This window comes from Olea europaea, chromosome 15 (genome assembly GCF_002742605.1).
Source record: "Olea europaea var. sylvestris chromosome 15, O_europaea_v1, whole genome shotgun sequence".
NCBI lineage: Eukaryota > Viridiplantae > Streptophyta > Magnoliopsida > Lamiales > Oleaceae > Olea > Olea europaea.
In genome coordinates this window covers 22,625,949-22,641,334 of record NC_036251.1, presented here as the reverse complement: position 1 = coordinate 22,641,334, position 15,386 = coordinate 22,625,949, and the positions used below count along the sequence as shown (strand labels likewise).

Genomic DNA, 15,386 nt, shown 5'->3' with positions numbered 1-15,386 from the left:
ATTTCAGATAACATTTTAAAGTAATTTAGAGATCTTAACTTATAAATTTTAGGGACCTATAAACATGCTGTCTAAAAATTGGGGTGCTCAGTCTTATTTTTTCCATATCTTAAGTGGGACCAAATCAGGAAAAAAAATGTTCTTGTACGGGTACGAATCAGTAAAATTACAGAAAAAGAAAAAAAAAAAAAACATTATGCGAAACAGACCGAGTACAACACAGACTCTTTCAATGTTTGTTAAGGTTTTGGTGTATATATAGGAATGCTTGTATTGTATGTCACCATTTTTCTTTATTCATTTTAGAATTCAATAGCCATGGGAATGATGAAGAAGAAAAAACTTAAAGATGATCAATTCATCGGAGTGCAGATTTTACAAGGTCTTTTTTTCCGTCGCCGCCGTCTCCTCAGCCACCTTCTCCCTCTTGTATCAGCCGTCTCCGGCTTCCTCCTCTTCCTCTTTGCCGTTCTCTCATTTATCTCTCCTCCCATTACCAATCACCATGGCCGCCACCACCACCTCAGCCTTAACTCCTCGGTATTGGACTAACATTGTTTTTCTCACCTGTTTTTACATGTGTGTTTTTATTATTTTTTGGTGTTTGATTCGTGCGTTTGGTGTTCGTAAAGGTAAACATCGATATAATCGAGGTTCAGATGAATGCCAAGAAAGAGAATGTTTTTCGAGTACCGGTGAGTGTCCAGATGATTTTTCATGTTCTTTTTTATATGCTATGATTTGATTGCACTTCTCATATTATTGCATCTGCATTTTGTCTTTAAATTTTTATGGATTTTCCGAGTAGGTGGGTGGAGGAATAGTAGACCGCGAACTATGGACTTCAAACGAATCCAAACTCTTTCACGGTTGCAGTAATGCCGGCGATAAGTTTGTAGGTACTACGTCGTTCTCTGTATATCTAATTTTTAATGTGTATTCATGTGCCTGCATGCTCATATATGAGTGATCAAACGAATTTTATTGGAATTTCAGTCAGGGATTTTCTCAGTTTACTGGTTTTGATTTGTTTTGCAAAATCACTTGTTGCAGCTGCCGAGTTGAATACACAATCCAATCGGTATTTATTAATTGCAACGAGTGGAGGCTTAAATCAACAGAGAACAGGGGTAAGCCATTTGTTCGTGAAGGTTACATTTTTTCAAAATAATTGCTCTATTTGAGGTCTCAGTGATGCAGAATGGGAGAGAGAAGAGTGAAACAGAGAAGAGAATTCAATCTGTCAATATATCAATAATCAATTCAATAGTCCACAAAACTGAAACTTTTAATTGATAATTTAATACAAAAAATTCATCGAAGGAAATCCTAATTGATCTTTTAATTCTACTTCATAAGGTGTATTTTAGTTTCCTTTAGCTTGTTCTCCTCGAGATTCTCGTGCAAGAGTTTCTTGTAATTGGTGGAGGGAAGCCAGTGCTACATTTGTAAAGATTATGCAAGTTTAATCAGTGTTGTTGTTCTTACTTAGCCCTCCAATTATACCTGTTATGCCTGCAGATAACAGATGCTGTTGTTGCAGCCTATATCTTGAATGCTACCTTAGTCATTCCTAAGCTGGACCAAAATTCTTACTGGAAGGATACCAGGTTTGTTGATAAATTCAGACTTAGCAAATTCAATTCTTAGAACTAAGAAACAACTTTTAATTTTCATTAATTCGATGAGTTGTTTGTGGCAGCAACTTCTCTGAGATCTTTGACGTTGACTGGTTTATGACATTTTTGTCGAAAGATGTCAAAATTATCAAACAGCTTCCAGAAAGCGTGGTTAAAGTAATAACTACACGAGTTCCTAGAAAATGCACCCCGAAATGCTATGAGACTCGTATCTTGCCCATTTTTAATAAGAAGCATGTAAGTCCTTGACATCATTCATAGAAATTATTTTTACTGATTATATCTGTCTGTATCATGCATTCTACTATTGAGATAATCGGGCTAGATAAAGTATGGATTACAGATCCTGGAAGAGTACTTATACTTCCATAGCTGGTGGTTTCCATTTAAAATGCTTAGAAATTAGACTAGAGCATGGATCATGGTTGTTCTATTGCTGCCTCACCATGGATGCCAGCACTAGATACCAGTTGAGTTTACCTGGCTAATCTGAAACCACTTTGCTGTACACTCAAAACTAGTAATTAATTGAGAGCAGAAGTCATTAAAACAGGCCATTTTTCATTTAGTGAACTGACTATTTTGTGAAGGATTGAAATAATAATCAAAGGACTTTGAAAGGTACTAAGGGGTTATATTTTGCGATAAAAGAAGTTTATTGACAATAGAATGCTGTGGGAGTTGGTGGACGGAACGGAATCAAAGATTGATTAGGAGGTGAGGGCCTATGGAAGGTCCAATTCCAGGGTGTTCAGGATGACTACTCTGTTTTGAATTTAATGTTTGACATTTGGCCAAATGTTGACATGATGGTTTTTGCTGTTAATCTTTTGTAGACTTCCAAATATTTTTTCGAAACGTCAGTAATTTCAAAACTGAATTGGGAACAATGTCTGTTTCTCAGGTGCAGGCTGTTCAGCTTACAAAGTTTGATTACAGGCTCTCAAATCGACTTAACACCGAGTTACAGAAACTGAGATGTAGAGTTAATTACCATGCTTTGAAGTTTACTGATCCTATACTTGAGATGGGTAGAAAATTGGTTGAAAGGATGAGACTGAAAAGCAAGCATTTTGTTGCCTTGCATTTAAGGTATGAAAGTTATTAATCTCAACCGCATTCTTAAATTCATAGTTGTTAATTTTTCAGATTTCTATAATCATGTCTTGTCCGTTTGGTCTTTAATCATGCTACATTGATACTTCTAGTTGGATGGGATGATAACGTTGCTAAAGTAGGGCATTAACTGTTCAGCAAGCTTGTCTGCAGCAAGTTCATGTACATGCATGATAATCTCATTGAAAGTAAACAAATAAGGAAAAAAAGATAGCTCTGACTAGTATTTAAGTGTACTGAATGAGAATCTTTTGAAATATAAATACATGCTGCTGTGAGATCATTTACTTGATATCACACCAGGGGAGCTGATAATGAATTTTCAATCAACGGATTCGAATCTGATATGCTAGCTTTCTCTGGATGCTATTATGGTGGAGGAGAGGGAGAAATGAAAGACTTTGGGGTAATACGAAAGAGGTGGAAAACTTTACATGTGAGTCAATCATCCTATTATAAAACTTCAACTTTGATCTAAACGGGAAAAAGAAGAAACGAAAAAAAATAAAAGAAATAAAATAGAGCCTGCCTTACCGTTAACTATTTTGGCATGATATGCAGATGAAAAATCCTGACAAGGAAAGAAGGCAAGGAAGATGTCCACTAACTCCCGAGGAGGTTGGCCTGATGTTGAGAGCATTGGGTTTTGGTAACGACGTTCATATATATGTAGCATCTGGTGAAATATATGGGGGTGAAGAAACTTTGGCACCTCTGAGAGCTCTTTTCCCAAATCTTCATTCCAAAGAGACTATTGCCAGCAAAGAAGAGCTGGCAGCACTGTCATCATATTCTTCTCGCATGGCTGCATTGGACTTCATTGTTTGTGATGAAAGTGATGTTTTCAGCACCAATAACAATGGAAACATGGCAAGAATGCTCTCTGGTAGAAGGTAAATTATTCTTTATTTTTTCTTTTAAAGTTTTCACTCTGAATCTCTAGCATCAACTATAGATCTGTTTTTGTTGAGGAATATTTCAATTTGTTGGGCAAATTATTATCAAATGACCTTCTCGGGTTATGATGTTAACTCGGTATATATATCAGTCGGCATCGACCAAATGACTGAACAGTAAATCGAAACCACAATTGAAATGATCCAATCCAACAGTTAATTTGGCAATTTGAAGTTGCCTCATTTAATTGGATAATATTATTTGTACACAATAAAGTCACACCCCCCTCATATAGAGGGAGGCCCATGAATATGTGGGCCTCCCTCTATGTGAGGGTGGTGTAATGCATTGTGTACACCATGAGGTGTACACATAGTATTTTTCAATTTAATTAGTGCTGCTTCTTGCCCGTTCTTCACTTACTTGGACAGCTAATAGTTGGGAATCTACTTGATAACCCACTTACTATCTATTGGGCCTTTGAGTGACCTAATGTACTTACCTTATTTACCCATTTTGCTTGGTTATATTCTCGTGCTTCCTCTGCCTCCATATGAGCCGCATGATTTTTGATTGTTTTCTCTCGTTCTCTCTGCCCGTTGCTGCTTCACTCACTTCACTGCCTTCATGGTCATCTTCTTTGTGATCTTACCTTCCTTTGTGGTGGTTCTTTAAGTGTGTGAGCCTTAAGCAACCGTAAGTGAGAGTTTGAGGAGTTTTGGGTCGGTTTTTGTTGGAAAACTGAGCCCGGTAAAGTCTTGGCGGCCTTCATCTTCCACACAACACAATTTTAATACCGGCAAGAAAAATGACGACTGAGTTTCTTGTTGCAGGAGATATTTTGGCCATAAACCAACAATCCGCCCAAATGCTAAAAAGCTTTACAAACTTTTCCTGAATCGGGATAATATGACATGGGAAGAATTTGCCTTGCAAGTCCGAAAATTCCAAATTGGATTCATGGGAGAACCAAATGAAGTACAGCTTGGTAGGGGCGAGTTTCACGAAAACCCATTTCCATGCATATGTAAAAATTCTGAAGCAAGCGCTGCAGAAAATATAAGTTCTCAAAGCTGGGGATCGGTGAGTGATGAACTGTTCAGTGAAGATGATGAGCTATATTCATCAGAATTAGATTATGTGGAAGATGGTATATAGTAGTCTTATATAAAAGATTATGGTCTCTTTCCAAAAGTAGTGCCACCAGAAGAAATGATGTTGGACTAAATCTAGATAGAGATTAGCAGTCTGCTGCAGTTAACTCGATTTTTGCATCATATTCTTGCAACTCGCTGAAAGATGACAACCAAAGTGGTGTAAAAACAGTAAGTGTTCTTGTTGTATATATGGTCTTTGCCAACTGAAGATATAATTTATGAATTTTGGCGATCAACGTGCATTTTTGAGACATGATGATGAACTGCTACAGTTTCGGTTTAGAGAATTCTGTAAATTAAGACACATCACCTCACCTATAGGGAGGACTGTTATCTTTTGAATTCATTTTATTACAACTCCTTTGCCTTAATTTGAGGGCAAGAAGATGTTTATATGTGATAGAATGGACGTGAACCTTTCTGTATTCTTTTTATGAAAAATTTTCATTTTTTTGTTCTTAATCTTTGTAAACTAATAGTGTTGTATATCTAATAAATAGGTAGTAGTTATAAATGTGTGATTAAAATTAGAATAAGGCTTCTTGTACATTATTTGCTTGACATGGAGTTTGACACTCCATTGTTTTCAAATGTTTTCCAAAATGGAATTGGTGGGAAAGTGTGTTTTTTTAAAAAACTGTCCAATATGATATCGTCACGTGGTACAATGTAAAACTTAATGTCAAACTCAATGTACTTGTAGCATGATTCTTGAAATTAATATGACTTTGACTGAGCTTAAAAATAATGAAATCATAACAGAAAAATAATTTTTAAATAACTTTTAATTTTACATTAAAGTTGCTTATAATCACCTAAATCTTTTATTTGCAGGGCCTGGGCCAGTAAAAACATAAAATAATAATAATAATAATAATAATAATAATAATAATAATAATAATAAATTTAGCACTTATTATTAAAATTTTGACTTGAGTGAATGATTTGCTCCGTTCACAGATTTGCTAGGCAATTAAAAAGAAATAAAATTTAGCTCGTTATTAATTAAAGTATCAAAACTTACACTAAATTGTTTGTCCTAATAAAAATTTAGCTCATCAAAGCAAGCAAACATATGATATAGCATTCATCCTCCACTATGCAATTTTTATCTTTTTCTGTATCCGACACATAGATATTATAATGCAGGACAATACCAAGACAAAATGCGAACTCAATTAGGAAAAGAAAGAAATAAGATAAAGATAATTTCTTTATTAGGAAATTTGTATTTAACTCTATCTTTTCTGGTTGTGTTTATCTTTTTTAGGTATAATTGTGATAGAATTTTTATTTTTAAATTAAATAGGATTATAATTTCTTTATTGATTAAAATATGAATTTTATTTAGATTAGGATTTTATTATTTCCTTATATTAATAAGATTATGGGATAATTTTGTCTATATATAAGGGCTTTGTATACTTTTTAGAGTTCAGTTTCATTATTCGATTCTTGTTTAATAAAATATTTTAGTTTTTTAATTATTGGTGGATTCCAAATAATTATCACATTCGTTAGAGCGGAATTCGAGCAAATACTCGTTCGTGTGTTACGAACAAGACACTTTTATTATTATCTACATTTTCATCCACGGAAACACAACTGAGGAAATGTGTCATATTTGCTAGTCTCAATCAAGGACTTGTTCTCCACTGTACAAAATAATAGAGGGAAAGCCCTGCTTAAACACGCATTTGTCCGTTGTCCAATGTTTGGTCGAAGGGATGTGCTACACGAACATAGAGCTTGACACGGCGGTTGACATAGCACTCACACATTGGGAGGTCAGTATTATTTTATTCATAAAGTCCCACACTTCGACTGTGAGTGTTATGTCAACCACCGTGTCAACGACTATGTTCGTTTGGCTTTTTCCTTGATGGAAATAGGACAATTTGATTTCTATATATTTAATTTGAAGTAAAAGGATTCACATCGTTATATGGGATTTCGGGTATCCAGCCAATAATGTGCATATGGTACAAAGTATGACTCGTCTCTCTCATATACTTATGATTTAAATTTAGCGATAATTGCAGCTGCATTATCAATCCTTTCAATTGCGTGCGTCTAGAATCCGGATGAAAACCATCCATATTTATGTTCGTTGACCAAAAAATTAAGTTTGAACCACAATTTTAATATTTTTATAAAGAGCAAAATAGTAACTTCTTGTTTACCACATTAAACAATTAAAATAATTAAATGAAAGTTTAGTGCCAAAGGACGTCTAAGACTGAGGAGGTCTATTATTGAGAGAAATGAGAATCTCGTCTTGCTTGCACAGAGAAAAGCAATTGGACCACCTTTTCTAGCAAGAAAGTGAGCGATCACTCAACAAAGACTAACACAAAGCGGCCGGAAATTGAAAGAGGAAAATAGGAATTGTAATCTCTTAGTGTGTTGTAGTTAACCTCATGTCGTAATTTTTTGATTGATAAATTTAAAATTGTTTAGATCAAAACTTATGTATAAGTACACCGAGCATATTTGGACTTACAAAATCTTACTAAATCATAAGATGTACCAATGGTACGATCTAACCGCCCAAAGTTAGGGACTCAAAATGGATCAAAATATTAGGATATAATATAAACATAACTTTGTATACATGTGTTTTGATCTATTTTACAATACTATTGGAGTGTGGCATAAAATCTTCAAATATTTGTCTATTTCTTGCCATTCAAATGTAGTAGACAGTACTAGCTAGTTCGATTCTCTTCGCTATACTTTGCTAAGAAGTTCCACGAGCCTCATTAGACACTGAGTGTGTAATACCCATCCGCTATTGGATCTAATTACATGTCGAAATTGATCTACTAGAATTTGCCTCATGCTATGCTTGACTGCCGAGTATGATGTCTCCACGGATTTTCCTTTTCAAGCTGCTTTTCAGCCCTTTGAGAATAAATTGAATAGCAATAAATATTATTAATTGGTGCACAGTATTTTCTACTTTCTATATTTTCTTATCTCAGTTGTCCTGTGATTATTCAATTGATTTTAACTAGTACGTGAAAGGCAGATAATTACCTTTCAAATCAGCAGTGTCCATTACATGCATGATTAAGACAAAGTGAGAATCGTGTGATGCTAGTGATTAAATTTAATGCGAACGATTGTGGAGTAGAAGAGACAATGAAAGGTAGGGGATAACGATTTGAATGGAAATTGGATAGTAGGTGTATCGACAAATGTTTAGAAAGTGCTGCAGAATTTTATATTGGCTAATAAGTAATGGAATTACGGAGATTGGATTAACTTTTTGAGATGAAATTTTCCTTTCAAATAGTTGATTACATGGAATAATCAAGGACGGATCCATGATTTGGATCTAAGACCAGGTTAAAAAATTTCAAAGTGGGCTAATACGCGAAAAAAAAAAGATAATAATAAAAATAAATAAATAAATTTACCCTTAAAAAAACTTCTTGGTCTTCAGTAGGGTGGCGGGGGGGGGGGGTACAACCCAACCCAATCCCCCCAAATCCGTCCCTAATGTGGATGCGCAAGATATATTCCCAATTGTAGCTGGACAAATATGCTGACCCCTGAATTGGATGGTGATGGTAAGAAAACTACGTGGTTGGCTCTCAAAAGGTAGTTGTAACAACGCAAGGTTGCAGTCTATGATGCTGTGGAAGAAAACTTGGGCTAACAGATAGATTGTTTGGGAAGCTGGGGGGGGGGGTGACGGAGATTTGGTTCTTTGTTCGAGAGGTATTGTTATTAAAGAAATGAGGTTACAAGGAATTTATCTCTCTACTACTTTATGAGTAATGTATGAGCATGTTTGAATTGTTAGTTGATTCAAGATTATCATTTGAGAGTGGCGCACTGACACCTTCATAAAGTATTCTGAATCTTGATGCTATTCAATAACTATTTTTTGGTCTATATATATTTAAGAGTAATGTTGCGTAGTACCAGTAATGCAAGCACTAGTCTATATGATAGTGGACATTTTTAAGATGCACTGTAATTCATTGGATGGTAAGACAATGGACCTTGCTACCTACATTATTCAGTGGATAGTATGTGGATCGTCATTTTGTTTGGTTAGCCATTTTTATGCGGCCATCAGCCTTGTATTTATAGGACCACTTACTTTCATTTTATTTAGTTGGGCTTTTATTATGGGTAGGTCCAAGCCCTTAACTATTAGGTCTATCATCTATGTTTTGTCTAATTATATGCTTCAGTTGATTAATGAACGTTTGGCCCACTTTCCCACCCCACTTTCCCCCCTTTCTCCTCTAACGTGCTCCCTCTCTTCCTCTTTTCTTCTTCTCCTTCTTGCTGCGGTTCTAGTATGCAACTTCTTCTTCTCAATTGATTTTACATCACATTTGAATAATCTCGTGACACTCACCTACCATACTTTCAGGGCATTTGAAAGATATTGCAGATCCTACCAGCCTGTTTTTTATTTATTTATTTTGCAGATAATTATTTGTGCAATCCTGCACGTCACTCGTGGGGGTGATTATATTCAATTAAAATTAGAATGTCAATGCCCCTCGTGCACTAGAATAAAATATTGATTAATGTAGAGACAATTAGAAGAATATTAGGTGTTTCCATTTCCACGCCAACATGGTTATTGCATATTAGATGTTTTGTCTACTTTTATTAGTGCATCTATGTAGAATTATTCTTTGCTCGTTCTCTTAATAAAATACTTTGACAACTCAGTACATCAACTATCGTTAGTAAATGAGAATGCGTTGTCACTTGCAATGTGCATCATTCCATTTGCTAACAAGACTCGATTAACCATTGAGACTACGAGATGGAAAATGGGGACAGACGAATGTGGTTTCGTCCCCAAGGAAATTTTTGGGAACATATGAAGTCCTAGGTCCAGGCAGGAGGAATAATAGTGCTGGCATTTTCATTGTTGAGGAGGCAGGATATATAACAATTGTGCGTATATTCATCAATTAGTCGCATGGATCATTCTCCAAAACTTTTTAATATGACATGATTAATGATCTTGTTCTCTGTTGGTGGCAAACAGTGCAGGGACATAGCCAGTATAGTAGGTAAATCTAGACCAAAATCATGTTTGCTCGTTTAAGACAACATAAATCAAGAATCCTATTGTCCCCTTCATCCTAATATGTACACGTAAAGAACAAAATGAAAGCATTACCTTTGAGATCGAAAGCCCTTAATTGTGTCCGTTCTCTTAGCTTTTCCGTTGGATCACATCTGTCCATCACTCAAGTTTACGACAACTTGTCATCAATGAGAGACCGAATGAGTTTTCTTGACAACTTGTATGACAATATCGACGAGTTGCTTCTGTTGTCTGACATTCAACGAATAATTTCACAAGAATTCTAAGATAAATGCGTTGATGAAATCATAGATAGGCATATCTTGGACGCTTGTGAAACAGCTAAAGATCTTTTCTCACTCAAACACAAGGCAAAATGTAGAAAACCTTTCTGCTCTCGGAGGAAGGGATGCAAATGATTTTCATGTCTACCTGACCTCCAGAATAGACTTGAAAAGATGATTAAAAACTCTCTTAAAATCAGTAACCAACAATTTCCAAGCCTATGACGAGAACAATCAACACGAAAAATGGTGATTTGTATCTGTTAAATGAAGCCGAAGCAGTAACTCTGGCCACGCTATAGTCTCTGTTGGCCTACATTACCAAGACAAAGCAGGTTGCATTGAGGCAGAATTGTAGGTCTTTGATATCTAAGCTGATGCACCGCAAGAAAGTATCCACTCAAGATGAAGTAACAGAATCAAATGAGTTATCAGTCATGAAACAAACATATAAGAAGATGTACAAGTGGATCAACTTATAAATCTCTTGAAAAAGATGGAATCAAGAATTCGAATTCTTGAAGAAGGGCTAGAAAGCCTGTCTGAAGATTGATCAAAACCTGAGTTCATCTCCTCAACATTCTCAACCACTAGTACCCGTGATGCAATTAGCACCCAAAATTTGTGCGTGAGAGAGAAAAATTGACGTTGATACTAATGTAGATGAAAATATACCAGTATATATCAGTCCACAATCAATTATAAAAGAAAACATATACCATTATGCTGCATGACTCCTTTAGTTTCTTGATCTAACCATTTGGGGGTAAGTCGAATATAATTATCCATACTACTAGGTATCATAATTATGAATTTTTCACGCTTATGTCTCCGACATTTACATCGCAGTTTTCTCAACTTTTCATTAACTAAAACATATTGTCCCCAAATCACGGTTTCATCCGAAAATTATGTTAAGATGGAGCAAAAGACTTATTTGTCCCTTGTACTTTTTAAATATGAAGAAAACAATAACTAAATATTTATTCCTCATTTTAAAACATGCTTATAAAATTATTAGATAGAAACTATTATTGGGGACAAAATATGCTAATCAATGAAATGTTAACAATATATAAGATTGTGATGAAAAAAGATAAAGAGGCATAAATCTAACAATAAAGGTTATAGACCGTTGGTGAAATTAAAATGTAATGAATTTATAAAAAAAAAATATTGTATCAAAATAACCCCCCTTTTAAAAATTATATTACAATTTCCTGATTTTTGATGCTTTAAAAATAACTGTAGTATCATCCCCCCCCCCCCCCCCGCACCCCTCCTGCATATATTACCGTCCCTAGTCTCTAGATCGTCAAAAGGGTCGGGTCCGGCTGGCCCTTTCATTGGTGCATTCAGCATGAATGTGATAGGTCCGGGTTGGCTTGTATCCCATAGCGGGCCTTGCCGAGCATGTCCCATTTTTAAAGTGTCAGCTTGGCACAATGTCAACTTGTGTTGGATTTGTTAACGATAAATCCCACATTAAATAAAGATGAAAACATAGACCAACTTATAAGAATTTGAATTGCATTTTTAAATAAACTTGACCTTTTAAGATGTATTCTTAAATCTTAATATGGTATCACATCGAAATAAGGATATGTGGTTTGTGCTACTCCTTTTAATAAGGTAGATGGGCCCTCAAATCTTAATATGATCAATTTGATGTGAGTCTACATTAGAAACACAAAATTTTTAAACATGCCTACAAATTTTTTTCTGTTTACTATTAACCAAAATTCAATTTTATTATTAAAATTTGGGAAAATTGCAGTCGAGGTACCAAACATTTCGTTTAGTAGCAAACTTTGTCCAAACCTTTCATTTGTGCCACTCACAGTCCCAAACCTTTCAAAAATATGCATCGGGGGTCCAAATGGATGGAAACCATCCGTTTGACCGTTAGTTGACCAATAAAATTGAATTTTGACCAATTTTTGACCAACTTAAAAGGGTAGAAAGGTAAATTTGACCAACTTAAAAAAATCATCTTCTTCCTCACCTCACCCTCACCCCACCCCCACCCAACCTAAACTAACCTGCAGAAGATGGAACCCCACCCCACTGCCCAAATCCGCCGCCCAAAACCAGATACGGTGACACCAACTCCCGTCGACCAGCCACAGCCATAAAACGAACTGCCACCACAACCATCAAACCTACACCAAAAACCCCATTCCACATTGTGTAACAGTGAGCAACCACGACCAAAAACTAGAAATAAAATAAAAAAAAAATATTGCCAGATTTCATGGTTGCAGAAAATTCCAATTTGAACTCCGATTCAAGATTTGAAATAAAGTGTATTTATCGATGAGATTTAAAATCAATTGGAACTCCGATTCAAGATTTTCAACCATACTTCTCGTTTGTGAGTATTATTAGAAATATTGTCAAATTTGAAGGTTGCAGAAAATTCCAATTTTCTCTGACTAACAAAATTAGAAAGAAAATTAGAGAGAATGGATTGTTATGGTTAGAGTGGGGAGTGGGGGTGTGTGGTATATAAGAAATATGGGGGTTGATGATGTTGTTGAAAAAGAGGCGATTCCATCTTTTGTAGGTTAGTTTAGGTTGGATGGTGGTGCGGGGTGAGATGAGGAAGAAGATGATTTTTAATTCTTATTTCTTCTCTCTTTTTTATTTTATTTTGTTTTATTTTTATTTCTAGTTTTTAAAATTATTTTATGTATATAATAGCAAATTTACCATTTTACCCATTTTAATTTGGTCAAAATTAGCCAAAGTCCACATTCCTTGGTCAACTAACAGTCAAACGGATGGAAACCGTCCATTTGGACCACATGTGCATATTTTTGAAAGGTTTAGGACTGTGGTTGACACAAATGAAAGGTTAGAGCAAAATCTGCTAATAAACGAAAAGTTTGGTACCTCGACTGCAATTTTCCCTTAAAATTTATTTTGATGTGTATTTCTATGTTAGAAACATTTTGCCAATCGACTTATGTTAAGATTTCCAATAATGAAATTTATCTATAAAAACAGAAGTCAGGGGGGAGAAGTGGCAACCTTCTGGTGAGTGTTTTTCAAGCTGAATACTGATGCTGCTGTACCATGGAGGTCGAGATTTTTTCGAGATTGAGGCGGTGTTGCGAGCACATGTGGTATCTATAAAGGGTAGCAGGTGAAGAAACATAAATAAGATTTAAAAAAAAAAAAATGCACATTGCATCATCAGAGAATAGACAATAATGGGGGAGAAAGTACTGTGTTGTCTTTTTCTTATTGGAAGAGACAGACACAGCACTCGTGCATCTATAATATCGAGTTAATTAAGGATTATATAATCTTGTCATATCATGATAGATAATGACATTACTCGACTAATTAATTTTCTAATTAAATGGATGAGTTGTAAAACTGGTGGTGAGGGAGACATTGCGTAAACAATGCGCAGATCCAAATCCATATCGATATATTTGGTATTAGTTAAACAATTTAAGATTCTTCATGTCTCATTTCACTTCTTGATATAAAACCGTCAAATTAAAGCTAAGATTGAATCATTTTTCTTCAAGTTCTATACCGTCAAAGAAATAGCAAATAAAATGGCTTCCTCTCCTATGAGATTGAGGTCTAAAACCCGGTATCATGCTCGTTCTGTTAGCTTTCCCTCTCGATCACATCCTCTTATTTCTCAATTCAATGATTGCCTTTTAAGACTAGAATTAGATTCCGAGGCTACATCTTATTCACCTAACTTGCCATCAATGAGCAACAAACTGAGTAGCTTTGAGAATTTATACGATTGTGTGGATGAATTATTGCATTTGCCACATACTCGACAAGTTTTTTCTCGAGAATCACATGAGAAATGGGTCGATCAAACATTGGAAGGACATCTTGGGCTTTTGGATGCTTGCAACACTACATTCAGAAATTGGGCATATTGGCTTGCCAAATTGGTGAGATTCTCTAGCCAAGGGCTACACAATTGCGTCCAGAAAGAGTCTTGGGTCCAGTCCATGCTATATGGAGGCACCTGTAGCTCTGCCAAATTCGTCTCCACGTTGAAATTGGGTGGTAACACAAGATTAGTTGATGTCTTCTTCTCTTCACTTATTCCTGTTGCCTCAAAATATTTCTCCTCTAAGTCTTCATTTTCCTGGTTGAATACTCCATCAATTTGATCGCAGAATGAAACGGCATCCATGGCCATGGGTATTGGGGTTAATGGATATTGGTATTCCTCAACTTTGAGTATTTCTTCTTCCATCGCTGCAGCCCTTTGCTCCAACACTTTCAGAGAGGTTGCCTTCCTATATATCTTACACAACACTATGTCCTGAAAATTCCGACGAATTTAAAAATTTATTAGTAATCTTGTCTGTACTACATAAAATGATTGTGGAAGTAATCATCATATAAATACCTTGGGCAAGGAGCACGAATCTGGCAAGCGATACTCGTTCATGATCCAATCAGTCTTTAACGGTCGAGGTGCTCTACCCTCGTAAAATACCAGTGTTTTCTTCAGCCCCAAAATCTTCTTAGGATCCGATATGCTTACTATTTTTCGGTCTGATCCGGTAGCTTTCCAGTACCCATTCTGAGTAGTCCTATTAGGTCTTCCTCCACTCCCATGTTTTCTGTCCCTAGGCACAAAGAAGTACCACTCTCTCTCCCCAATTTTCGCCAGCCCTGTTTCATAAAAACAAATTAGCTGCTGATAATTAAACATTTAAGAGCTAGAACCAAAGTCAAGTACCTGGTAACTCCCTAGGATGATGATCGTAAATATTTAAAAAGCTGATGATATCGGTGCGCAAAATTTCTGGAACCAAAGTCAAGTACCTGGTAACTCCCTAGGATGATGATCGTAAATATTTAAAAAGCTGATGATATCGGTGCGCAAAATTTTGCCAAAGATAGTATTCTTTAGGTAGAAATTAAGGAGCTCTTCTTCAGTGGGATGGAAACGGAATCCGGGCAGCTCGAACTCGGATTTTGATTCATCCATAGTATTTTTCTTTACATGCAGAAAACACTGCATTATGAAGAGATATTTATAGTTTAATCGTGGCGAGGCTATGTCACTGTGGGGCACTGATTATTCACGCGGTTATTGTACGATAAACTATTGACCTCACTTATCAATTCCTCTTAACTCATGGCAACTAGATAGAATGTTCAATTTTTTTGAAATGAAATAGAAGTTTAGATTTTCTACCAACACGTACTCTATGATAAAAAGGGAAAA

At 35.6% G+C, this 15,386-nt stretch overlaps 2 protein-coding genes across 3 annotated transcripts; one reads left to right on the top strand and one right to left on the bottom strand.

Moving 5' to 3' along the window:
- Positions 1 to 204: 204 nt before the first annotated feature.
- On the top strand, positions 205 to 5,235 carry LOC111410502 (O-fucosyltransferase 6-like). 2 transcript variants are annotated; one of them, XM_023040867.1, is made up of 10 exons: positions 205 to 540; positions 633 to 695; positions 809 to 899; positions 1,054 to 1,130; positions 1,522 to 1,610; positions 1,703 to 1,877; positions 2,545 to 2,732; positions 3,090 to 3,192; positions 3,318 to 3,649; positions 4,487 to 5,235. In XM_023040867.1, exons 1-10 carry the CDS (start codon positions 319 to 321, stop codon positions 4,809 to 4,811), a joined length of 1,665 nt encoding a protein of 554 aa, XP_022896635.1. In that variant the 5' UTR covers positions 205 to 318; the 3' UTR covers positions 4,812 to 5,235. The 2 variants fall into 2 exon arrangements, with proteins under 2 accessions (XP_022896635.1, XP_022896634.1); XM_023040866.1 differs by having other exon boundaries at positions 3,060 to 3,192.
- A 6,571-nt stretch (positions 5,236 to 11,806) lies between these two features.
- LOC111411400 (NAC domain-containing protein 2-like) lies at positions 11,807 to 15,174 on the bottom strand. Its single transcript, XM_023041935.1, has 7 exons — positions 15,045 to 15,174; positions 14,895 to 14,958; positions 14,559 to 14,827; positions 14,058 to 14,471; positions 13,196 to 13,294; positions 12,205 to 12,379; positions 11,807 to 11,838 (listed from the first exon to the last, which is right to left on the bottom strand). The coding sequence occupies exons 1-7, from the start codon at positions 15,144 to 15,146 to the stop codon at positions 11,807 to 11,809; spliced, it is 1,155 nt and encodes a 384-aa protein (XP_022897703.1). The 5' UTR covers positions 15,147 to 15,174.
- Positions 15,175 to 15,386: the final 212 nt, after the last annotated feature.